The sequence below is a fragment of the Oncorhynchus mykiss genome, chromosome 2 (genome assembly GCF_013265735.2).
Source record: "Oncorhynchus mykiss isolate Arlee chromosome 2, USDA_OmykA_1.1, whole genome shotgun sequence".
In the NCBI taxonomy this organism is placed as follows: Eukaryota; Metazoa; Chordata; class Actinopteri; order Salmoniformes; family Salmonidae; genus Oncorhynchus; species Oncorhynchus mykiss.
The window spans coordinates 28,665,656-28,691,040 of NC_048566.1; the positions used below are offsets into that span (position 1 = coordinate 28,665,656).

The 25,385-nt window shown below is 44.4% G+C and overlaps 1 protein-coding gene across 5 annotated transcripts in view; it reads left to right on the top strand.

Moving 5' to 3' along the window:
• LOC110485836 (triple functional domain protein) overlaps positions 1-21,675 on the top strand; it is a 149,798-nt gene extending 128,123 nt beyond the window's left edge. For 3 of the 5 annotated variants that reach the window (XM_021557031.2, XM_021557037.2, XM_021557053.2), the window contains 21 exons: positions 5,796-6,079; positions 6,244-6,414; positions 9,507-9,602; positions 9,947-10,095; positions 10,331-10,397; positions 10,764-10,867; positions 10,986-11,055; positions 11,286-11,375; positions 11,556-11,699; positions 11,845-11,922; positions 12,389-12,580; positions 12,772-12,949; positions 13,310-14,097; positions 15,345-15,592; positions 15,811-15,952; positions 17,193-17,220; positions 17,579-17,741; positions 17,928-18,049; positions 18,181-18,460; positions 18,719-18,857; positions 19,037-21,675. In XM_021557031.2, the coding sequence (XP_021412706.2) occupies positions 5,796-6,079; positions 6,244-6,414; positions 9,507-9,602; positions 9,947-10,095; positions 10,331-10,397; positions 10,764-10,867; positions 10,986-11,055; positions 11,286-11,375; positions 11,556-11,699; positions 11,845-11,922; positions 12,389-12,580; positions 12,772-12,949; positions 13,310-14,097; positions 15,345-15,592; positions 15,811-15,952; positions 17,193-17,220; positions 17,579-17,741; positions 17,928-18,049; positions 18,181-18,460; positions 18,719-18,857; positions 19,037-19,594 (4,091 nt within the window). In that variant the 3' untranslated portion in view covers positions 19,595-21,675. Of the gene's footprint in view, positions 1-5,795; positions 6,080-6,243; positions 6,415-9,506; positions 9,603-9,946; positions 10,096-10,330; positions 10,398-10,763; positions 10,868-10,985; positions 11,056-11,285; positions 11,376-11,555; positions 11,700-11,844; positions 11,923-12,388; positions 12,581-12,771; positions 12,950-13,309; positions 14,098-15,344; positions 15,593-15,810; positions 15,953-17,192; positions 17,221-17,578; positions 17,742-17,927; positions 18,050-18,180; positions 18,461-18,718; positions 18,858-19,036 lie in introns of those variants that run through there. The other 2 variants (XM_021557045.2, XR_002468004.2) reach the window with 2 other exon arrangements.
• Positions 21,676-25,385: the final 3,710 nt, after the last annotated feature.

The following is a 25,385-nucleotide window of genomic DNA, read 5'->3' on the forward strand; positions in this document are numbered from 1 at the left end:
AAAGGGGATGCTGCCGGGAAATTCAAGTCATTATCAAGTGCTTGTCAAATTGTGAAAGAGAGACTGATGAAGTGTGTACAGCCTGCACAAAAAAAACAAAGCAGAGCTCATGCCTTTAATGCAACTTTTTTCAAATCATCATTAGAGTCGTGTCATGTAGCCTAAGAATGTATTAAAACTCAAATACCACAACTAGAGTTACGTAATAACTCTAAATTAAACATATAGGAGTACCTGTTTCTTTGTTAACCCCTCAACACAGAATAGCCACATGTGCACATTCCCTCAAATAGTTTGGAGAAAATATCCTATCTATTTTATTCAGCTTTGTTCAATTGTATTCTTCATACTATAAAATAATGTCACGGAAATCTAAGCAAATCTTGTCTGCTAAATGAACTAGTGTAGCCCAAAACCATATGGCATAGCCAGATCAGGACCTAACATAAGGACAACTCAGACTATGCTATTCTGTTCTTCTGAAATAGACTACATTTTCTTCATATCATGTTTCTTTAAACCTGTCTAAAATAAATAATCAATTTATTGTGAATGTGTAGGCTATATTACATGGATTTATTAAATGTAGATGTTCCAAAGGTCTGCATCAGTGGCTTGTAGACTATGTGTGGAAGCCAGGAAATGATAAATGTGTTTAGGTTAATTAATTACCGTGGGACCAACAGCTATTTGCTTGACAATCAGCGGCTGACGCAATTTCATGACCGCCACAACCCTACTTGTGATGCAATAATTTCCATGATAATGTAGAATATTCATTCATGATGTGGCTCATGCAATGGAATGTATTTTTTGTAATATCAGTTGAGTTGAATCAACAAATCACAGCACATACTGATGGTACACTTCCTGCTTTTACTTCTTGCTTTTACTTCCTGGTTTGCTTCAATATGTACTTTCACAATTGCTGCCAGTCCAGCCATTATGCCATCATTGACTTGATTGAGTTCTATTGATATGGCAGCACATGCAGCCAGGAGAGGAGGAGAGGAGAAAAAAAACGTGTTAAAAAATAAATAATAATATATATTATTAAAATTAATTTTTTGCTATTGAAACAGTTATTACGGTGACTGTGGGCATTTGTCTGGTCAATTACTGTCATCCAAAATCCATGACAGCTCTACTCCTCACCCCCATTCTGTCTCATACTTTACTGCTGATAGTGACCTGAAATGTACTAGGCAGACAGGGATACCATATTTACATGTGTTTGAACGTACTGCATGTGTCATGCCAGAACCTATTGTGTCTCCTAATCCCTAGGCTTTAGCTCAGCGGGCTCACATAGTCACAGCAGACCCGGGTTTGGGACAGGTGTCAGTAGTGAGCTCAGTGACTGAGGTGACTGATGAAGACCCACTGGCGGGAGATCAGAGTGAGGTCACCGCAATGCTTATTTTCCTACCCACTACCCAGAGACGGGCTGCATCCCAAAAGGCACTCTATCCCCTATATAGTGCACTACCTGGTCAAAAGAAGTGCACTAAATAAGGAAAAGGGTGCCATTTGGGACAGTGTCCCACAGACAGTGTCCCACAGGGGGCATGTCTGTGATGTCTGGGGTTATTTTACACCCAGCTGAATAAACAATGGACAGGAATGTGTCAAGGCTGGTGACCCTCCTTCTGTTAAATCACTGTCTACGTCTACGAGGACACGCAGATCTCTCAAACCAATAATATATCTCGCCCCAGGAGGCACCTCTCAGGGCAGCACTTCAAAGTTAGCTAGTGACGCTGCTTTGTAGCTGTGACAGGACTGTAAGATCAGATCATCATTATTGTCCCTGAGGGGAAATTGGTCTTGGACATCTTTGTCTCAACCACACAAAAATACATGAGTACAAATGCAATATTAAAAGAGAAGTTATGTTGTGTTCTTCGCTGAAAATACTTTTGGTGTCCCAGTCAGCCAGACTAGTTCTTTTTCCTTCATACAGTATATGATACCCCGTAGCCCACTTTCTGAGGTGATTGATGGGCTGCCCACAGCCTGTGAGAGCTCTTCAGACCTACTCTCAAATAGCGCTGTTACACCAGGGGTCAGGCCCCTTGCATGCCTCTGTCCTGTTTGCTCAATATGTGGAGTGGATACAGACTCATGTGTAGAACTGTGCACCAGACTGAGTTTGCCCCCCTGCCACTAACCCACAGGCAGACAGGGCTTTTTAATGGGAGAGTTCAAAAGCATTTGATGTAAATTTGAGGGATATACTATAACTGTACCCTTTTAGCCAGCTAGATGAGACAATATGGACAAGGAGTAAGTCATTTGTGTGTCTCCTTCAATGTAATCGCACTGATACACTGTGCGACAGCTCTGTACAGTATTGGAGAGAAGGAAGGTTTTACTGGGCACCGTGGCATGAGTGTGGGCCTGTGGGGAGGGACACACTGAGCCCTGTCTCTGTGGTGTACTAGAAGGCTAGGTTTGTGCAGGTGGAGATTTGATGCCTGTTTCCTTCCTCCTCTCAGAATGGAGGATGGGGCTGGGTACGGCTGGGCTGGCCTGGAGGTGTCTGCCTAGTGGGTCTGGCATAGTCTGCTGTACACATCCAGTGTTACTGTAACACATGGTCCTGCTAGCCTGCTACTGCTCCACTTGGTCAATAGGACCCTGAAGCATGACTGAAACAGCCCGTAATGGCTCCTTCCTTTATGTCAGTAATATTGTGACACATTTGATTAATAGAGTCCGGTTTTCATGGTATTTTGCTACGAGTTATTTACAAGTCTCTTGAAAGCCCTCGGTTCTCCCCTGCAGACTTAGAGTACAGGGCTGTGTGAACACCTCATCTTCTCAGGCTCAATGGCTCGGACTCCCACAGCTGGGTTAGACCGAGAGTAGAGCGAACACATGCTTTATATCAGGAGGATATTACACTACAATATATAGGTCTCCTGAAGCCATTTTAACTAAGGATTGTGATCCCCATTAAAACCCACCATCCACCCCACCCTGTGACACACATGTTCGCTGTCACGAAAGATGTGAAGATAATGAAGTGTCTATCAGAATATACTGTAACTACATACAATGCTATTCCCCACAGAGTGAAAAGAGGAGAGGAAGGGCTACTTCTTTTTCAATCTTTTATTTTCAAATCAGTTGAATGTATTTTTAAAGAAATGCACAGTGTCCATAAACAGGTATTGAGACATTAGTTGGAGTTGTCAGAGCAGTCAGAGAAGCGCAGGGCATCCCTTTTGCTCTTGTCACCAGCAGCCTCCTGCTTGCCGTACATTGTCTTCTCCGTGGTCCTCTTCTTCCCCATGCAGCTAAGAAAGGCACAAGATGAAACGTACCAATCAGTGTGGTCCATTAATACATGTTGCTATGAGATGAACATTTTAACCTTCAATTTCATCTTATATGGAAGTGAGTTCTGGCCCTTATCTATAGTTGACATGATCTATTTTCGGTTCCAAGCACCCTTTCATTTAGTTACGCATGAGGCTAAGAGTTGAGACTGACCTGATGAAGTCCTCCATGGCGACGAGGCGCTGCTCCATGCCCTCCATCCTCAGCAGAACCTTCTCCTGAAGCTCCATCATCAGAACAGCCTTGTTGCTGTCCCCTTTAGCCTGGCACTGGAGCAGTCCTCCTTTCCCTTGGCCTTGCCTTGTCCACTTCCTCCTGCTGAGCCACAGGCGAGCCAGGCAGATGACCAGAAATGCCCCCCCGAGGGCCAAGATGGTGCAGTCCAAGTCAGGCATGGTTATGGAGTCCAGGATGGAGGTCTTGTACTCCTCCCTTCTCTCCACCACATGTCTCAACTCGTCTGGTGTCATATCCATGCCAACTCTGGACCAGGTTGGGAGTTTGCAGTGCTGCACACCAATGCACACCATCTTGAGAAAAAGTATGGCTAAACGTGAGGATGAAATAGCCCCAAAAGGCTCCTAGGCTTATTTGCTCCTGGGCTCTTTGTAGGTCTAGAGATGTGTCAGTCTAATCCAACCGTGTCTGAGGAACGAATGAAGGCCTGGGCCATTGGCAGCCTCAGATCACCCTCAGCAGTCCCATTGTGACATCATTTAGTGCCATTTGACATCGCTAGACTGTCATGATGTCACAATCCAACCCTGCCTGTATCAAAGCTTGAGCCAATGAAATGCAGCCCTAGACCATCTCAGCAGGCCTAATGTGACATCATAAAGCAGTTAAATGACACCTTGAATCATTTTGTGAAAATGACACCCTTGCATGCACATCAAAATGATTGTAGCAAACATAGTGCCATATGGAATGATGAATTAAAACTGAAGGGAAGGTTATTAACTCTATTCATACACTGTCTTTCATCTGGCGCACTATTCAGTCTGACTTGTTTGCGCAACATTTTGAAACAGTATGGAAGTAATTTACTGTGCTATGGCTTTAGGAAAACAGCTGTAGAAACTTCATGAAATCATCCATGGCCTGGCTTGAGAACATCTCCTGAGATTGCTCTTGGCTGCTAAGAGAAACCCTTTCGACATGGCCATGGGTGTATCCTCCTTTTGGCCTGAGTCTCACTGTACAAATTTAAAAAGAAAAGTCACACGCTCCTCTCTCCTTGCTGAGACCCACTATGACCCACGATGCACTAGTGCAGCAGCACCCTGTTAATAATACATGTGTGATCAGTCCATGCCAAAGGCCCGATCAGTACATGATAATCATGGGGTCATATGTTGTTGTTGTGAATTGATTCGTTTCTCAGTGTTAGAAGTCCTAAGATTCTTTAAAAAGCCTGTCGTCTTTTCTCATGGCAGCACACTGTAGGTACATGTTATTTTTACTGAGCGAGTGGTGCACTGTTGGGGAACCCTGACCCGTCCAGGATGGTCATCATGCCCTGTCAGAAGCTGTTGTGGTTAGACCAGATCAGTAGGAGGATCTGGTCACACGGAGTCCAGTTCACTGAGAGACAGAGCCAACCGCTGAGAACACAGAGGTCACCTCACTGGTCATTTGACTCTACTGCCGTCAGTAGGTTAAGAACCCGGCCACACAGAGACAGAGCCAACCGCTGAGAACACAGAGGTCACCTCACTGGTCACTTTACTCTACTGCCGTCAGTAGGTTAAGAACCCGGCCACACAGAGACAGAAGAAACACATGGAGAATGCACTACGTATCCGTCTATTCATCAAAAGTTCTGTTTTTGAAGGATACAAGATTTCTATGAAGCCGGGACCTGGGCAATCTATCCACCCTGAGTAGCATCTCTCAGTTTACATCAGCAGAAGCACCCCACACTGCACCACATTTAAACCCACAGCCTCAGCCAAGTCCTCTCCCACACCTCTCAGGGGAGATAGAACCACAGGAGAGGGAGGTGGTGGGCATTCAGCCTAAAGTACACACACACACACACACACACACACACACACACACACACACACACAGATAGAATAGCTTATGCAACTTTTATATAATATTGTGTATTCCATGGTTTTTAAAATGAGGTTCATCCAGTTCACTTTCAAAGGAGGAACGTCTATCGATAGACACTTCAATGCAGAGGGTGGACACGCAATGTTAGGATGCGATGCTCCATTCTAACCAACATGTACTAAAATGGAATGTCTGCGTATAGATACATAAATAATTATGCCTCCTAGGTAATGAAGTACCTTGCAAAAGTGCATCTAATCTCATTGGTACCCTCATAGCTGAATTCAGACCCATTCCCAAGATACTGTGCACTGTGACTGACCTCTCCTTCTCTCTCTCTCTCTCTCTCTCTCTCTCTCTCTCTCTCTCTCCATGTCTCACCCATGCAGACACCCTGTCTGTGTCCAGTAACGATGCCATCCAGCCTGGCGCCAGCCACACCCTGGGCTTCCACAGCTCCCCGGGGCCCAAGCGACCGGGCAACACACTGAGGAAGTGGCTGACCAGCCCAGTGAGGCGCCTGAGCAGCGGCAAGGCCGACGGACACGTCAAGAAGCTGGCCCACAAGCACAAGAAGAACCGCGACGGACGCAGCAAGAACGCAGACATCGCCGGCTCCCAGAAAGACTCAGACGACAATGCCGCCACGCCACAGGACGAGACCATCGAGGAGGTCCGTTCAATTGGTCACCCCTATCACTCATATATCACATCCTTTGTTTCTCTTTTACATTACCTGTTCAACATTAAATATCTCCCTAATTTCCTTCTCTCCTTTATTTTGAGCCGATTGTGTTCTATGTAGTTGTAAGCTCTATTGTCGTTGTCCCTTTACAGAGGATGAGGAACGAGGGGCTGAGCAGTGGGACTCTGTCCAAGTCCTCCTCCTCTGGGATGCAGAGCTGTGGGGAGGAGGAGGGAGAGGAGGGGGCTGATGCTGTACCCCTGCCTCCCCCAATGGCCATCCAACAACACAGCCTGCTGCAGGCTGACTCTCAGGACGACAAGGTGAGACACACACACAGTCACACACACTTAACAGGCCTCCATGAGGTTTAGTTAGAGTATATCAAAGAGGGGACAATCATCTTTCCTGTAAAATCTTTTGGAAAATAAAAAGAGACATTGGTAAATCAATGAATGTATTTATTTTAGACCAGTTTGTCTGAAGAGGTAGATATTTTATACCTATGCAGTTTAGCTTCATTCATTCATCATCACGGAACAGTTATTGTAACTAGAGCGACAGGCGTTTCTTTGACACTAATATCATTGTTTTCTCTTCTTTCTTAACTTTGCTTTAAATTTACCATAGCTTTATGTTGATTTTTGTTCTGCCTCTGTTTTGTCTCAGTTCCCGTACCTCTCCATGTAACTGCCTACGCTCTAGTCACACTCCCACATCCAACCAACCAACCAGCCCTGACTTTATTTTACTTCCCATCCATCCTGACATGCTATCTCCTCACCCTCGTACCTCTCCATGTTACTGCCTACGCTCTAGTCACACTCCCACATCCAACCAACCAACCAGCCCTGACCTTATTTTACTTCCCATCCATCCTGTCATGCTATCTCCTCACCCTCGTACCTCTCCATGTAACTGCCTACGCTCTAGTCACACTCCCACAACCAACCAACCAACCAACCAGCCCAGTCTTTATTTGACTTCCCATCCATCCTGTCATGCTATCTCCTCACCCTTGCTGCCCTATATTTCTCTAGGACTATTGTTGCGGATGTGACAAATACTCCATTTGCTGTAGTTAGTGAAGTTTGACTAGAACTGACTGACTACCCCTTTAAAGACCTGGCCTTGTTTAGCCTGTTGCTATTGTTTAGCCAGACTAGCTGTGCTTGTGATTGGCCAGTTGCCCGGGTTATCCCTGTTGTAATGGAGCATTTAACAGCACATATACATTGTTCAGTCATGTGCTCCGCTGTGGTTCCAGTGCTCAGAACCTTGCTCCAACCAACCCCAACCCCCGCCTCGTCCCCTGTATCCTCCATGCTAGCCTGGCCCCACTAGGCCCCTATTTGGCCCTGATTAGGGAGACCACACCCATTCCTTATGGGGTCATTTGGAATGTCGGGCGGTGTCAAAACACGTCAATGGTGAGCGTCTCTAAGAAATGAATGTATGATGCGGTGATGTCATCATGTGCTGTAATATGTAGAAACATTTTTAATACAGTGACAGATACTTTCCAGAAAATATTAATCAAATGTAGTGTAAACATATATATTTTTTTATGTACAGTTGAAGTTTACATACACTTAGGTTGGAGTCATTAAAACTTGTTTTTCAACCACAAATTTCTTGTTAACAAACTCGTTTTGGAAAGTCGGTCAGGACATTTACTTTGTTCATGACACAAGTCATTTTTCCAACAATTTACAGACAGTTTATTTCACTTATAATTCACTGTATCACAATTCCACTGGGTCAGAAGTTTACATACACTAAGTTGACAGTGCCTTTAAACAGCTTGGAAAATTCCAGAAAATTATGCCATGGCTTTAGAAGCTTCTGATAGGCTAATTGACATAATTTGAGTCAATTGTAGGTGTACCTGTGGTTGTATTTCAAGGCCTACCTTCAAACTCTTTGCTTGACATCATGGGAAAATCAAAAGAAATCAGCCAAGACCTCCACAAGTCAGGTTTATCCTTGGGAGCAATTTCCAAATGCCTGAAGGTACCATGTTCATCTGTGCAAACAATAGTACACAAGTATAAACACCATGGGACCACGTAGCTGTCATACCGCTCAGGAAGGTGATGCGTTCTGTCTCCGAGAGATGAACGTACTTTGGTGCGAAAAGTGCAAATCAATCCCAGAACAACAGCAAAGGACCTTGTGAAGATTCTGGAGGAAACAGGTACAAAAGTATCTATATCCACAGTAAAACGAGTCCTATATCGACATAACCTGAAAGGCCGCTCAGCAAGGAAGAAGCCGCTGCTCCAAAACCGCCATAAAAAAGCCAGACTACGGTTTGCAACAGCACATGGGGACAAAGATCATACTTTTTGGAGAAATGTCCTCTGGTCTGATGAAACAAAAATAGAATTGTTTGGCCATAATGACCATCGTTATGTTTGGGGGAAAAGGGCTTGCAAGCCGAAGAATACCATCCCAACCGTGAGGCACAGGGGTGGCAGAATCATGTTGTAGGGGTGCTTTGCTGCAGGAGGGACTGGTGCACTTCACAAAATAGATGGAAAATAATGTGGATAAATTGAAGCAACATCTCAAGACATCAGTCAGGAAGTTTAAGCATTGTCACAAATGGGTCGCCCAATGGACAATGACCCCAAGCATGCTTCCAAAGTTGTGGCAAAATGGCATAAGGACAACAAAGTCAAGGTATTGGAGTGGCCATCACAAAGCCCTGACCTCAATTCTATAGAAAATGTGTGAGCAGAACTGAGAAAGCGTGTGCGAGCATGGAGGAATACAAACCTGACTCAGTTACACCAGCTCTGTCAGGAGGAATGGGCCAAAATCCACCCAACTTATTGTGGGAAGCTTGAGGAAGGCTACCCAAAATGTTTGACCCAAGTTAAACAATTTAAGGCAATGCTACCAAATACTAATTGAGTGTATGCAAACTTCTGACCCACTGTGAATGTGATGAAAGAAATAAAAGCTGAAATAAATCATTCTCTCTACTATTATTCTGACATTTCACATTCTTAAAATAAAGTGGTGATCCTAACTGACCCAAGACAGGGAATTTTTACTCTGATTAAATGTCAGGAATTGTGAAAAACTGAGTTTAAATGTAGTTGGCTAAGGTGTATGCAAACTTCCGACTTCAACTGTATATATATATATATATATATATATATATATATATTACTTATCCATTTTTACTTAACACTTTTCTTACAACTGTATTGTTGGTTAAGGGCTTGTAAGTAAGCATTTCACTGTAACCTGTTGTATTTGGCGCATGTGATAAATAACATTTGATTTGAACATTAAACCACACACCTCTCGCTCTTTCTCTCACACTCTCTCTCTCACACTCTCTCTCCTTTCTCTGTCTCTGTCTCTGTGTCTGTCTGACTCTGTCTCTCTCCCTCCCTTCCAGGCGGCCTCTCGTCTATCGGGCCGACCCAGTAGTTCAGAGACACCCAGTGCGGCTGAGCTGGTCAGTGCCATCGAGGAGCTGGTCAAGAGTAAGATGGTAAGATACAGCCATCCATCAGTCTACCACACTGCTGTCAGCTACACACGCACACACACACACACACTGCCAGCTCAGCTCAGGCCAGTCTGGTGCCAGGGTGGATGTGACGTGTGACGGTGCCATGGCCCACCAGTCATCTGTGAACCATTTGAGTCACCACACCAACTGACTCCTTCTCTTCATAAGACCTGGCACAGCACTTTAATGCTGCCATACTTTGTCACACCCTCATAGCAGCAACACCACTACTCTCTCTGCTATCACAGTGATTGTATGGAGAAGCTCAGTTTACTCACTGCATGTTCACAATGAATATACAGTAAGTTCTCTCTCTCTCTCAGTCCCTGGAGGACCGTCCCAGCTCTCTCTCTGTGGAACAAGGGGACAGCAGCAGCCCCTCCCTCAACCCCTCTGACAACTCCCTCCTGTCCTCCTCCTCCCCCATCGATGAGATGGACGAGCGCAAGTCGGGTTTCCTCAAAAGACGCCAGTGAGTTCAGTTTCACTCCTCCACGTCTCATATGTAGAAACAGAATGACTAGAAGGGTCTCCCTCATTCAAGCCAATGAGGCCGTAATGGGTGGACTGGTGTTGGGCCCTTTCTAGTAATTCTATTTCTAGGGTCTCAAAGCCTACAATATGCCCTGAGCCATCAGATAAAACTGTCCTGTGGTGGTCTAGCTAAACAATCCTCTCATTGTTTACTTCACCTCTCTCCCCTACAGCTATGTGTTACTGGAGCTGGTGGAGACAGAGAGGGACTACGTGAGAGACCTGGGTTCAGTGGTGGAGGTGAGAACACGTTGTTTCTTACTTTACTGTAGGCCCATAATCAATGACTCACTCCTCTCCATCACACTCTGTTCACGTTCTAGACTTGGTCAAAGTGCTAGGTCCCGTCCACAAAACAATCCCTAATCCTTACGACCCCTAGGCTCTCCATATACATCGAAATGAACTGTATAGGTAAAATCAATATGGTAACAGCTCCACCTTGCCCTCTAAACATACATGTAGTGCATATACCTATCAGATCAGATCACCACAAGTGCCCTAAGGGGCAGAGGTTGTTTGTGGACAGAGCATTGGAATAGTATTGGCTGAATTTAGCACTGTGTCTAGTCCTGTGGTCACCTGAATATCTTATCTCCCCTTCAGGGCTACATCAGCAAAATGAAGGAGGACGGCGTGCCAGACGACATGAGGGGAAAAGACAAGATAGTGTTTGGGAATATCCACCAGATCTACGACTGGCATAGAGAGTAAGACGAGAATAGTACCTACCTACAGTACTAGCGTTATTATTATTATTAGTACTACTTTTATATTAGTGTATTTATCATAGTAATATTTCTCATACTCTTCTCTGATTGGCCACAGATTCTTCCTGGGAGAGCTAGAGAAGTGCCTGGAGGATCCTGATAGGCTGGCTCCCCTGTTCGTCAAACAAGTAAGAGCGATTTGATGATTTTCATTGGCCAAAATATACCATCAATAGTGGATGTCGCTGTGCATCATAACAAGGTTAGTGCTAAACCTTAACATTAACCCCCAACCTTAACCATAATCCCTCATTTTAAATGCAATGGGGTACAGACATCCCAAGGATTCCAGATAGCAAGGACCACAATACCACTTCCTCACCATTTCCCTTGTTTTGTTTCCTTGTTTTCCTGCTAGGAGCGCCGGTTACACATGTACATCGTGTACTGTCAGAACAAGCCCAAATCAGAGCACATTGTGTCTGAGTACATAGACACTTACTTTGAGGTAAGAATACACATACTCCCTCCACACATACCCCGCAGGTGGGTTTATTCCAGTCTCTCGAACTGAGCACATATTTCATCATAAGAGCCACATTGTTTCCTGTTCTCATACCTTGTGTTTTACGCAGTCCTTTGTTTTTACTGTGTGCAACTAAATCTAATGGCTCCCTGTGTATTTTAGGAGCTCAAGCAGCGTCTGGGCCACAGACTCCAGATCACTGATCTTCTCATTAAGCCTGTGCAGCGCATCATGAAGTACCAGCTCCTGCTGAAGGATTTACTCAAGTTCTCCAAAAAGGCTGCAGTAGATACTACTGAGCTGGAGGTAAGAACTACAATCTGGGTTTGATTTGATGGCCTTCCACGCCTAATAACATGGACTAGCATTAATATTGCTATGATTTTGTTTTTATCTAAAAGTTATACTTGTTATAATATATTATGTTTTCTATCTTCTCTGTTTCTCCCAGAAAGCGGTGGAGGTCATGTGTGTTGTGCCCAAAAGATGCAACGACATGATGAACGTTGGGCGTCTCCAAGGCTTTGACGTAAGACTCTGTCTTATTCAGGGAATAGAGAATGTGGTCTTTCAGTTTGATCTGGCTCAGTTTAGAAGGTCACAAATTCTCCAAAATAGCTTACTTGAATTTGATTTCAGCCGTTAAGTCACATGGATCATATGATACTTGGGAGAAGGGTTTGGGTTTGCTGTCTCTCTCTCTATTTTCACTCGTTGTATTATATAATATTATGCAGATAATATGCATATTTCATCTGAGTGGCTAAGAATGAGTCTGAGGCTGTCCTCTCTCCTTTTATTTCTATGTATTTTATTTAAAGGCCCAGTTCAGTCAAAAAAAAAAAAGCTACTTTTGCCCATTTGAATGGAAATCTATTACAGTAAGGTACTTACTTGTTACCCAGAAATATTTTGATATGGTTATAAAATGGCTGCATTGGGCCTTAAACCTTTATTTAACCAGACAGCCGATACATTGGTATTCCCCCATGCAGGGCAAGATTGTGGCCCAAGGCAGACTGCTGCTCCAGGATACCTTCATGGTATCAGATCAGGACGGGGGGCTACTCACAAGGATGAAGGAGAGGAGGGTCTTCCTCTTCGAACAGATCGTCATCTTCAGTGAGCCCCTGGACAAGAAGAAAGGCTACTCCCAACCGGGATACCTCTTCAAGAACAGCGTCAAGGTATGGGGCATCGATCGTGATCATCTCCCCTAATCAATCCACTTAGATCATATTACAGTGGATGGATTTTTTGGGGGCTGGACATTGCTGGGATAGTAATTGCCTTAACGGCCAAAGTCATTTGAATAGTTGTCTAATTCTGAAAACACTCACATCCCCTCCTCTCCCCTATATCTTGTGTGTGTGTCCAGGTGAGCTGGCTGGGCCTGGAGGAGAGCACAGATGACCCCTGTAAGTTCACCCTGACCTCCCGGTCATCCAGTGGCGGTGTGGAGACCTACGTGATGCACTCAGCCAATCCTGGAGTCAGCCAGATGTGGGTCCACCAGATCACCCAGATCCTGGAGAGCCAGCGCAACTTTCTCAATGGTAAAAAAAGACACATCACGGTTCATCTGTGTAACTGTGTAGTGATATTATGCTAGCTTCTCCCAGGTGGCAGCATAATCATATCATATGATTACAGTGTTTCATCTGTCTCCCTGTGTAGTCATCCACTCCATAGAATGTATCAACGTTCTGAGAAAATAAGTGTTTAGAGCACACCATAATATGAACTATAGCATGATGTACTGGAATGCAAAATGCTACGAATGTTTTTATATTTTGGTTTCATAGCTAGACAGTGTGTACTCATACCACTGAGGTGACTCTTTCTCTCTATCTCTTTCTCTCTCCCTTTCTCTCTCTCTGTCTGTCCATCTCTGTCTCTCTTTTTGTGTCCCCCAGCACTGACATCCCCTATCGAGTACCAGAGGAACCACGTGGGGGCAAGTGGAGCAGGCCTGGGGGCCCCCAGCAGCAGCAGTGGCCTGGCAGGAGGTGGCTGCAGCAGCTCCGTAGTGGGCCCTGGGAGTAACTCTCTGTGTGGCCCCCAGAGTCGCCGGCCCTCGCGCATTCCTCAGCCCTCCTCCCGTATCCCACAGCCTGTCCACCACCACCACCCCCCGGGGTCTGACGGTCCGGACAGAACAGCAGGTACGTGGTCCCGACAACCCCCCTCCTCCTCCTCCCAGACCCCCTGTCCTCCTGACCATGCAGAGGGGGACCTGGGGCCCCAAGATGTCCCCAAGATGCGAGTGCTGGAGGGTCCCCGGCCCCGCAGCAGAACCAGCAGCAACAGCAATGGCAAGTCCTTGGGCGTTGCTGAGGGCAGCTTCAAGGAGAGCTACCTTGGGGAGCACCCTCAGATCCCCATCCCACGGCTGGCTGTGGCCCCTCTGAATCTTGCCAAGCCTCGGGTAGGGGCAGTCTCTCCTCTGACCTGCCCCATAAAGGAGGAATTCATCCCGGGCAGCCCAGCCCAGAAAGGCTCCTTTTTCTGGTCCACCGCGGTCCCAGCCTCCCCAGCTAGCCGGCCTGGCTCCTTCTCCTACCACAGTGATAGTGGAGACTCGACCCTGGGCCACAGGGAGAGCCACAGCCACCGCCACTCCACCCACAGCAAGGATATAGACCGCATGAGCACATGCTCCTCCACCAGTGAGCAGTCCTTACAGTCCACGCAGAGTAACGGGGTAAGAGCCCTACTCGAGTCCCAGGCTTCTGTCCGGCTTAGTCCCTACTAACCTTACTGGCTGACCAGAAGTTCTCCTGGGTCATCGGAACCACAAGTGCATACTAAACTATCTAAGTACACTAACTTGCCTATGGTGTGAGTTTTCATCCTTCCTGCTGTCTTTCAGACTCTACTAACAGTGTGTTTTTGGCTGGTACAGCAGCTAACTGCTGTAACTAGCAAGTAACTAGCAAGTAGCTTGCTGTACGGTATGTTGGTGTCCTCTCCTCTCCCTTGGTAAGTGTTTCCAGTATGACTCTCTGCCTCTGCTTCCCTAACTTAACACACCCAGCTCTGTCTTGGCTCTAACATTTTCTAGACATGGCCTGGATTTTTGCTGTCCCTTTGCTTCAGCCTATTGTGGTCTGATCTGAAAAACCATTGAGGCATGTATGGGTTAAATGCAAATGAATGCTGATATCATGGAAGATTGATATTGACTTCGACTTCACCTGCCTGCAAGAAGAGGAGCTCTGATGTAAAAAGAAACGCTTGCCGTCTTTCCTGTTTTCTCTTAGCTCTTGCTTTGACCATGCTGCTTCGTTTCTGTCTTGGTTCTGTGGGACTGATGACACATCCTTGTTCCCGTTCTCTCCTTGCCTTGCCCCTGAATACATTTGACTCACACCAAATGCATTTGGCCTCACTTCAAACTTTCTTTCAGGCTCTCTCTCCTGAAACGGACTGTTTCCTCTCTACTTTCACTGTCTTTGAGAGACACCCACTCCGTGTTAACTCTCCTCTGTCTCTGACTTCTGGATACCTTATCTTCGCTTCTACAAATGAGAAGGTCTAATTATGAGACATGTAGGAACCAGATGTTAGTTGCTACAGTATGACTTTCCTCACTCTACTCTCTGAACCTTTTGTAATGAATGCTTTGAAATGAGTCCTTCTTTGTGCATGAGCTCTAGCATATAAACAGATGAACACATGATGCTCATGTGCAATCAAATCAATAACATTTGAATTTGTTCAGTCTTTTAGAGTCAGTTTGTGTGTGCGTGCATTTGTCTGTCTGTCTGTCCATCTCTCTATGCCTCTCTCTTTGTGTAACCATACCTATAAACCCTTACTGACTCCATTTCCTTCCCTGCCTCCCATCTTCCCCTGCCTCCCATCCTCCCCTTCCTCCCCTGCTTCCCATCCTCCCCTGCCTCCCATCCTCCCCTGCCTCCCATCTTCCCCTGCCTCCCCCTCCTCCAGAGTGAAAGTAGTAGCAGCAGCAGCATCAGCACCATGCTGGTGACCCAGGACTACGTGGCCCTGAAGGAGGATGAGATCAGTGTTTCCCAGGGCGAGGTGGTCCAGATGCTGGCCTCCAATCAGCAGAACATGTTCCTGGTGTTCCGGGCTGCCACTGAGCAGGGCCCTGCCGCCGAGGGCTGGATCCCTGGCTACGTACTGGGTCACACCTCCACCATCATCCCCGACCTCCCCGAAGGAACCATCAAGTAAGAGACAGACACTGCTGCTACTCCATGTACCAACCTGAATGAATGAAAAGCGTTATCATTCCAAAGACAGTTCCAATTTCACATCATGAGCTCTGCAATCATAAAAGTGAAACAGTAGACAAAGATGTAGAAATCACAAGTTAAACTTTTCTCTTCCTTTCTTCCTTTTTCTTTCTCTCTCTTTTCCCCTTTCTTTCTCGTTCTCTTGTCTGGAGCAGGAAGTCATCCTCGTGGCACACAGCACTCCGCATCAGGAGAAAGTCTGAGAGGAGAGATAAGGAGACCAGGAAGGAATATAAGATGGAAAACGGCTACCGCAAGTCTCAAGACTGTCTGACTAATAAAGTTTCTGTAAAGGTAGAGTTGATTTGATAATCACCTGTATGGCTGTAAGACTTAATGCCCCTCTACATTAACCTCAGTATGGCTGTAAGACTTAAAGCCCCTCTGCATTAACCTCAGTATGGCTGTAAGACTTAAAGCCCCTCTACATTAACCTCAGTATGGCTGTAAGACTTAAAGCCCCTCTGCATTAACCTCAGTATGGCTGTAAGACTTAAAGCCCCTCTGCATTAACCTCAGTATGGCTGTAAGACTTAAAGCCCCTCTACATTAACCTCAGTATGGCTGTAAGACTTAAAGCCCCTCTACATTAACCTCAGTATGGCTGTAAGACTTAAAGCCCCTCTGCATTAACCTCAGTATGGCTGTAAGACTTAAAGCCCCTCTGCATTAACCTCAGTATGGCTGTAAGACTTAAAGCCCCTCTACATTAACCTCAGTATGGCTGTAAGACTTAAAGCCCCTCTACATTAACCTCAGTATGGCTGTAAGACTTAAAGCCCCTCTGCATTAACCTCAGTATGGCTGTAAGACTTAAAGCCCCTCTGCATTAACCTCAGTATGGCTGTAAGACTTAAAGCCCCTCTACATTAACCTCAGTATGGCTGTAAGACTTAAAGCCCCTATACATTAACCTCAGTATGGCTGTAAGACTTAAAGCCCCTATACATTAACCTCAGTATGGCTGTAAGACTTAAAGCCCCTCTACATTAACCTCAGTATGGCTGTAAGACTTAAAGCCCCTCTGCATTAACCTCAGTATGGCTGTAAGACTTAAAGCCCCTCTGCATTAACCTCAGTATGGCTGTAAGACTTAAAGCCCCTCTACATTAACCTCAGTATGGCTGTAAGACTTAAAGCCCCTCTACATTAACCTCAGTATGGCTGTAAGACTTAAAGCCCCTCTGCATTAACCTCAGTATGGCTGTAAGACTTAAAGCCCCTCTACATTAACCTCAGTATGGCTGTAAGACTTAAAGCCCCTATACATTAACCTCAGTATGGCTGTAAGACTTAAAGCCCCTATACATTAACCTCAGTATGGCTGTAAGACTTAAAGCCCCTATACATTAACCTCAGTATGGCTGTAAGACTTAAAGCCCCTCTACATTAACCTCAGTATGGCTGTAAGACTTAAAGCCCCTATACATTAACCTCATTTAATGGATTCATGTAATTCATGTAATTATTTCATGTCTTTGTGGTAAAACTAATTTGGAGAAGAAACTTACTTGTGTTCATATTTTTCTTTCAGCTTCTAAACCCCAACTACATCTATGATGGTATGTATACATTTAAATGTTTTTGCTTGGGCTTTACTATACAGTAATTGAATGACACATCTATATTTTCACAATCCAGGGGTTCAGTAAGACCATTTGTTATTGTCTTGTATTGTACTGCATACTTTCTATTGTCTATTGGGTAGCTCAGATGTGGGATCGTGTAGTTTGCATGTAAGTATCCTCCTACGAGCCAGAGCAGTGTGTAGGGCAGGAGCCTGTCTCCTGTTTCTGTAGCGTGAGGCAGCTGGAAAAACGAAAGTACACCCCATGGACAGGACGCTAGTATATTGGAAGGCTAGTTATCATGTGACATAGTCAAACTCACGTGTCTTCTGTCTGTCTGTCACCTCTGTAGTACCCCCAGAGTTCCTGCTGCCTCTGAGTGATGTGACCTGTAACCTGGGGGAGAGTGTCACTCTGAGGAGTAAGGTCTGTGGAAGACCAAAAGCCTCGGTCACCTGGAGAGGACCTGACCACAGCACTCTGAGCAACGACGGACACTACAGCATCACGTACAGGTACACACCGGCAGTGATGACATTCTACGTTACATTTGAGTCATTTAGTAGATACTCTTGTCCAGAGGGACTTGCAGTGATCATTGCAACGCGTTAAAATGACTTAGCAGTTGGAAGATAATGTTCTGTTGTAGTTGAATTAAAGGAAATGTTGCTATTGTTGAAACTTCCCTTCTCTCTCTGCAGTGACACGGGCGAGGCAACTCTCCTCATCATGGGTGTGTCTGTGGAGGATGATGGGGTGTACACCTGTGTTGCCACCAACGTAGTGGGCAGCGTGTCATCCTCCGCCAGCCTCAGAGTCTCAGGTTAGTCACTGTTGAGTTACATTAAGTTGAGTTGAGTTGTAGACTCCTGTGGGGGCACAGTATATCCTCTATATTCACACTACTTCTTCAGTACTTTAGCATTTTAACATTCAATGTTTCTATTTTCCCAGAGGCCTCCGACGATGGGAGTGAAGTGATCTGGAAGAACAACTTTGAGTCCTTCTACACAGAGGTCACAGAACTGGGCAGGGGGAGGTTCTCAGTGGCTAAGCGCTGTGACCAGCGTGGGAGCAAGCGTGCCGTGGCAGCCAAACATGTCAACAAGCGGTTGATGCGGCGTGAGCAGGTGCTCCAGGAACTGAGGATACTACAGTGTCTGGAACACCCACACCTGGTTGGCCTGCTGGACACCTTCGAGACAGCCACCAGCTACGTGCTAGTGCTGGAGATGTATGTTAGAAAAACTGTGGATGAGCCCCAAATGGGACCCTATTCCCTATAACTGATCAAAAGTAGTACCCTACAGAGGGATAGATAGCATTTGGGACGCACACACTGTTTTTCTTATGATTATTGAGGAAAATTGTTATTACAATTCCTGAATTGAAATAGAATTGATTACCCTTTTGAACAATATTACTATATATATTTATTCACATCTACCATATCGGTGGGCTAATGTCTCTCTCTGGTGCTTTGTGTCTGCAGGGCTGATCAAGGCCGTCTCCTGGACTACATAGTCAGCTGGGGTAACCTCACTGAAGAGAAGGTGGCCTTGTACCTTAGGGACATTCTAGAAGCTTTACACTACCTGCATAGCTGGAGGATAGCTCACTTGGACTTGAAGGTGAGTCACAAAGGCTGTGACATGTAGAGTAGGAGTTAAATGTGATTTTGTACTGTATGAAACAGTATGATGTCTAACTGATTGTTCTTAAGCAAAGATAATACTCCCATCATGGGTAAATTCTTAATCATATCTTTCTTTGCGTGTATGTGCGTGGGTATCGGTGTGTATCCCTTTAGCCTGAGAACGTGTTAGTGGAGCAGAACTCTGCCCAGCCCGTGGTCAAGCTGACAGACTTCGGAGACGCCGTCCAGCTGAACAGTGGCCACTACATCCACCCCCTACTGGGCAGCCCAGAGTTCTCAGCCCCGGAGCTGGTGCTGGGCCAGCCCGTCTCCCTGACCTCTGACCTCTGGAGCCTGGGGGTTGTGACATACGTGGTACTGAGCGGGGCATCTCCCTTCCTGGACGAGAGCGCTGAGGAGACATGCCTGAACATCTGTCGTCTGGACTTCAGCTTCCCCCATGACTACTTCCAGGGTGTGAGCCAGGCGGCCAGGGACTTTGTGGGTCTCCTCCTACAGGGCGAGCCGGACCGGAGACCTTCTGCCGCCGCTTGCCTTCAGGAGTCCTGGCTGCAGCCGTGGGACTCCCACCAGCAACAAAACCAGCACCCAGGGTGCATCGACACCTCCAGACTCATCTCCTTCATCGAGCGGCGGAAACACCAGAACGATGTTAGGCCCGTGGGCAGCATCAAGACCTTCCTTCACAGCAGACTCCTCAACCAGATATGAGCAGGTTAGAGAACTACAGTTCCCAGAAACCACCGAGTCACAATGATGATCTCATCCTCTCTCAGCCGACTACGCCACTTCCTTAGAACTATGTTACCCAGCATCCTGCTGCTGCTGACTGCTTTGAATATTTTTGACTGAGATTTTTTCCCCCAGAGATTTAGATACTTCTCTTCCATCCCCACCTTTGTATGGATGATGGCTATATGCCTGCACAAAAGTATGAACTATTTGAAAGTATTTAAAACTTCACTAACAGGGAGAACAAAGCTTTCTCGAGAGCCAGTGAGAGTAAGCCTTGTGTTTGGATAGTATTACTGTAATATCGGGTTACTTTTGGTTGAATATAAGAATTGTTTTTGTAATGAGAGATTACTTTTTGTAAAGAAAATGTATAGTGAAGAAACAAAGAAATGTCTTTATTCATATACCTTTTCAAAAACAAAGGTTATTAATAAAAAGCATGAAAACAAAAATGAATGCGACATATGAACAAAGCACCACCGACCCACCACAGGGTCGTTGCTTCAGAACACTACTTCTAGAACCAGTTGGAGACCAAACTCATTGTAGTTGATTAACTTACAATAAATAGGCGTATGCTTTGTTCTGGCCTTGCTATTGTATGGACCCGTAACAGTTAGTACAATTATGCTATTTTAGTCAGACCTCAGCAGAGAAATAAACAAGCAAACAAACAACAAAAAGCTATAACACTATTGGAAAAGCTCTTTAGATTTCTGATACATCCGCCTTACTTTGTAAATAATGTGTTCCTGCCTTCATTCTCATTTTGAAGAATTTGTCTCAAACGCTGTTTCATTAGCTGAGTAGTAAGTCCTGCCAATGGAAGAGAGGTGTGAGGGAGACTAGCTCCTCCTCATGCCAGTCAAATTACTTAAACCCTCACTACCAGAAATACTTCTATAAATGCACTCATATTTTGCGTTAACTCCTCATGTGCAATGTTGCAGCTTTAACATGTATGCAACTATTTGTGAAGACATGTGTTGTACCCGTAATCTAAAAAGGCATGTACGTACCTGGTACTGCAGTAGATGTATGTATTGTGTTACTCTTTTCCGTATTAAGTTCAGTATGAATATCTTGGAAACCTAAAATGCAGGTTTCGCAAATAATGTAAAATAAGAAAAAAGATTTGTATCTATATTGGCATTTATGCTTTCAGTTTGTCATTGTATTTGTTTTATTTTCTGTAACTATACCAAAGTTTAGTGTACTTTACTCTCTTTAAATGTGTTATAATGTACCATGTTAAGTTATGAAAACCATGCTGAACCTAGAGATGTTTACATTGGTTCACAGTGGCTTTATTTATTAGCGTTGTAAGAACGTTGTTTAGTGGTTGGTTGTTACTGCTTACCTAATTAACATTTCAAACACTTCTCTTCTCAAGCTGTGCACAAAGTGGTGATTGCTGTGTAAGTTTGTTTGACTTTTTAAGTTATGTATTTTGCTAGACATTGTGTTGCAATGATCAACATCTTGGTTTAACTGAAGATAAACTTGGGGTAGCATTCTTTGCCGGGCCTTTGGTTTGAAGAAGAAACTGCCCACAACATTGTACCAACGTTACAATAATTGTGCATGGGCTTTGCGGCACTATTACCCTAACCTTTATCTGAGGGTGACCATGACCTAGCTGCTTTCAGTAAATTAATAATTGTATGAGTTCAAACTGATTTTAATGTGCCGGTCAAATTCATCTGGAGAGGCGGACGAAGTAGCTGTATTTCCTTTTAAGCTTGAAAAGGTTATCAGAGTTTCATGTCAATGCAGTAGTCACAGTGATACAATGAATGTGTTTGTTAACCTGTACAGTCCCATTTTGTGTCCTCTTATTTATTCATGTGTAAAGCTGTACAGACATGGACGACGAACATGGGAACCTGGATGTAACCTCATCATATTTGATACATACTACGTCATTTTGAATGTTAAATGACTTATTTTTACTTTTGCATGTATATTTCTTTGTACAGAAATTATGTTTACACATTACTTGCTATAAATAGTTTATTTAGTCCTCAGTTATTTTGCCATTAAACGTATGGAACATACCCTTGGAAGTTTGTTTTATATTTATGTATGTACAGTGCCTTAAGAAAGTATTCATAGCCCGTGACTTATTCTACATGTTGTTACAGCCTGAATTCAAAATGGATTAAATGTTTTTTCTCTCTCACTCATCTACACACAATGCCCCATAATTAGAAAGTTAAAACATGTTTTTAGAAATGTTTTCAAATGTATTGAAAATGAAATACAGAAATATCTCATTTACTTAAGTATTCACACCCCTGTGTCTATACATGTTAGAATCACATTTGGCAGCGATTACAGCTGTGACTCTTTCTGGGTACGTCTCTAAGAGCTTTGAACACCTGGATTGTACAATATTTTCCTATGACCAGAATACCCATAACGTGATGCAGCCACCACCATGCTTGAAAATATGAAGACTGGTAGTGATGTGTTGTGTTGGATTTGCCCCTAACATAACACTTCAGGACATTAAGCTAATATCTTTGTCACATTATTAGCAATTTTACTGAAGTGCCTTATTGCAAACAGAATGCATGTTTTGGAATCATTTTTATTCTATACAGGCTTCCATCTTTTAATTTCGGTCAGTATAGTGGAGTAACCATCCTCAGTTTTTCCTTATCACAGCCATTAAACTCTAACTGTTTTAAAGTCACCATTGGCCTCATGGTGAAATCCCTGAGGGGTTTCCTTTCTCTCTGGCAATTGAGTTAGGAAGGACCCCTGTATCTTTGTAGTGACTGGGTGTATTGATACACCATCCAAAGTGTCATTAATAACTTCATCATGTTCAAAGGGATATTCAATGTCTGCCTTTGAAAATGTTTACCCATCTACCAATAGGTGCCCTTCTTTGCGAGGCATAGTTAAACCTCTGGTCTTTGTGGTTGAATCTGTATTTGAAATTCACTGCTCAACTGAGGGATCTTACAGATATAGTAATTGTATGTGTGGGGTACAGAGATGAGGTAGTCATTCAAAATCATGTTAAACACTATCATTGCACATAGAATGAGTCTATGCAACATATGATGTGACTTGTTAAGCAGATTTTTACTCCTGAACATATTTAGGCTTGCCATAACAAAGGGGTTGAAAACTTTATGACTCAATACATTTCAGCTTTTCATTTTTTATTAATTTGTAAACATTTCTAAAACAGAATTCCACTTTGACATTATGGGGTATTGTGTGTGTGGGCCAGTAACACAACATCTCAATTGAATCTATATTAAATTCAGGCTGAAAAAGCAAAGTGGTGTGAAGGCACTGCAAGTGGTGTAGACTTACCTAATTATAACCTTATAAACATTTATATCTGAGATCAACATGGTTGATAATGTTGTTGTTGACAGTTTTTGAAGGAAACGGAATAGGAGGTGTGAATGGTGTCCACAATAACTAGATGTTTCTCATCAGAATCAGATCTCTGTCGATGATAAACAAGATGTGAGAAACCAGAGTGAGCGTCTGTGATCTTATCTCCAAGGTGCAGGCGTTGTGCAGTCAATTTGCACCAAAGATTATTCATTGGAAATGTGTTTGAAAAACTACTGAACTGTTCTCCCCCCCCACATCTATTTCAACAGGCACTTCAAACCAAGGTCATTCATGATTTTTTAGAATGATTACCAATTCATGTAGGTGTGATGTACATTTCCCTTTCAGAGCACACAGACTTAGCTACGATGTTTGATGCCGGAAAAGATCATAGATGTTAACCCCATCAGCAAATGTCAATGAACTATTAATGTCCAAAATCATCTGCTTAACCTTATTGATTGCTCAAATTATGAATTGGTTGCTCAAATTATGAATTGATCTTGAATTATATGTTTTGTTCAGTTAATCATGTTGAACTCAATATTCTTGTAGCAATGTATCAAGTGTGGATGTTTTTTAAGTTCTACATTTTGAGGGTTGTTTAGGGACAGTTCCTGTGTTTGTATTTAACCGAGGTGTGGCGAATGTTCTTCCCTTCTGCCTTATCAGATGTGAAATCAACAGAGCTGTTCTTAGAGTGAAAGTAGCAGCTGCTTTGCATGCAACCACAGCGACTGAGGCACCTCAGCAAGCTCAGGTGTTCTTCAGAGATTTTATCTCAATAGGGAGACCAAATCCTGTTTTCAATGTTTACACACACACACTCAAACGCACACACTGGCTTCCCCACTAGAGGGCATACTGAGCTTGTGTTTAATAAGTGAATCATGGCAATTCTGAACCTTGTGTCAGTCAATTACAGCAAGACGCTCTGGATGGTAACAACAATGGAAATCTTTATAGCTGAATCTTGTTGTATATTTGTTGTATATTTGCTGACCATGACTGAAATATATATATATAAACTCAGACAAAAAAGAAATGTCCCTTTTTCAAAGATAATTCGTAAAAATCTAAATAACTTCACAGTTCTTCATTGTAAAGGGTTTAAACACTGTTTCCCATGCTTGTTCAATGAACCATAAACAGCCAATGAACATGCACCTGTGGAACGGTCGTTAAGGCACTAACAGCTTACAGATGGTAGGCAATTTATTATTGTTTTTTTTTCCTTTATTTAACTAAGCAAGTCAGTTAAGAACAAATTCTTATTTTCAATGACGGCCTAGGAACAGTGGGTTAACTGCCTGTTCAGGGGCAGAACGACAGATTTGTACCTTGTCAGCTTGGGGATTTGAACTTGCAACCTTTCGGTTACTAGTCCAATGCTCTAACCTCTAGGCTAACCTGCGCCCCAATTAAGGTCACAGTTATGAAAACTTAGGACACAAAAGAGTCCTTTCTACTAACTCTGAAAAACACCAAAAGAAAGATGCCCAGAGTCCCTGCTCATCTGCGTAAACATGCCTTAGGCATGCTGCAAGGAAGCATGAGGACTGCAGATGTGGCCAGGACAAGAAATTGCAATGTCCGTACTGTGAGACGCCTAAGACAGCGCTACAGGGAGTCAGGACGGACAGCTGATCGTCCTCTCAGTGGCAGACCACATGTAACAACACCTGCACAGGATCGGTACATCCGAACATCACACCTGCAGGACAGGTACAGCATAGCAACAACAATTGCCCGAGTTACACCAGGAACGCACAATCCCTCCATCAGTTCTCAGACTGTCCGCAATAGGCTGATAGAGGCTGGACTGAGGGCTTGTTGGCCTGTTGTAAGGCAGGTCCTCACCAGACATCACCGGCAACAATGTTGCCTATGGGCACAAACCCACCGTCGCTGGCCCAGACAGGACTGGCAAAAAGTGCTCTTCACTGACGAGTTGCGGTTTTGTCTCATCAGGTGTGATGGTCGGATTCACATTTATCGTTGAAGGAATGAGCGTTACACCGAGGCCTGTACTCTGTAGCGGGATCGATTTGGAGGTATAGGGTCCGTCATGGTCTGAGGCGGTGTGTCAGCATCATCGGACTGAGCTTGTTGTCATTGTGGACAATCTGAATGCTGTGCGTTAGAGGGAAGACCGCCTCCTCCCTCATGTGGTACCCTTCCTGCAGGCTCATCCTGACATGACCCTCCAGCATGACAATGCCACCAGCCATACTGCTCGTTCTGTGTGTGATTTCCTGCAATACAGGAATGTCAGTGTTCTGCCATGGCCAGCGAAGAGCCGGATCTCAATCCCATTGAGCACGTCTGGGACCTGTTGGATCGGAGGGTGAGGGCTAGGGCCATTCCCCCAGAAATGTCCGGGAACTTGCAGGTGCCTTGGTGG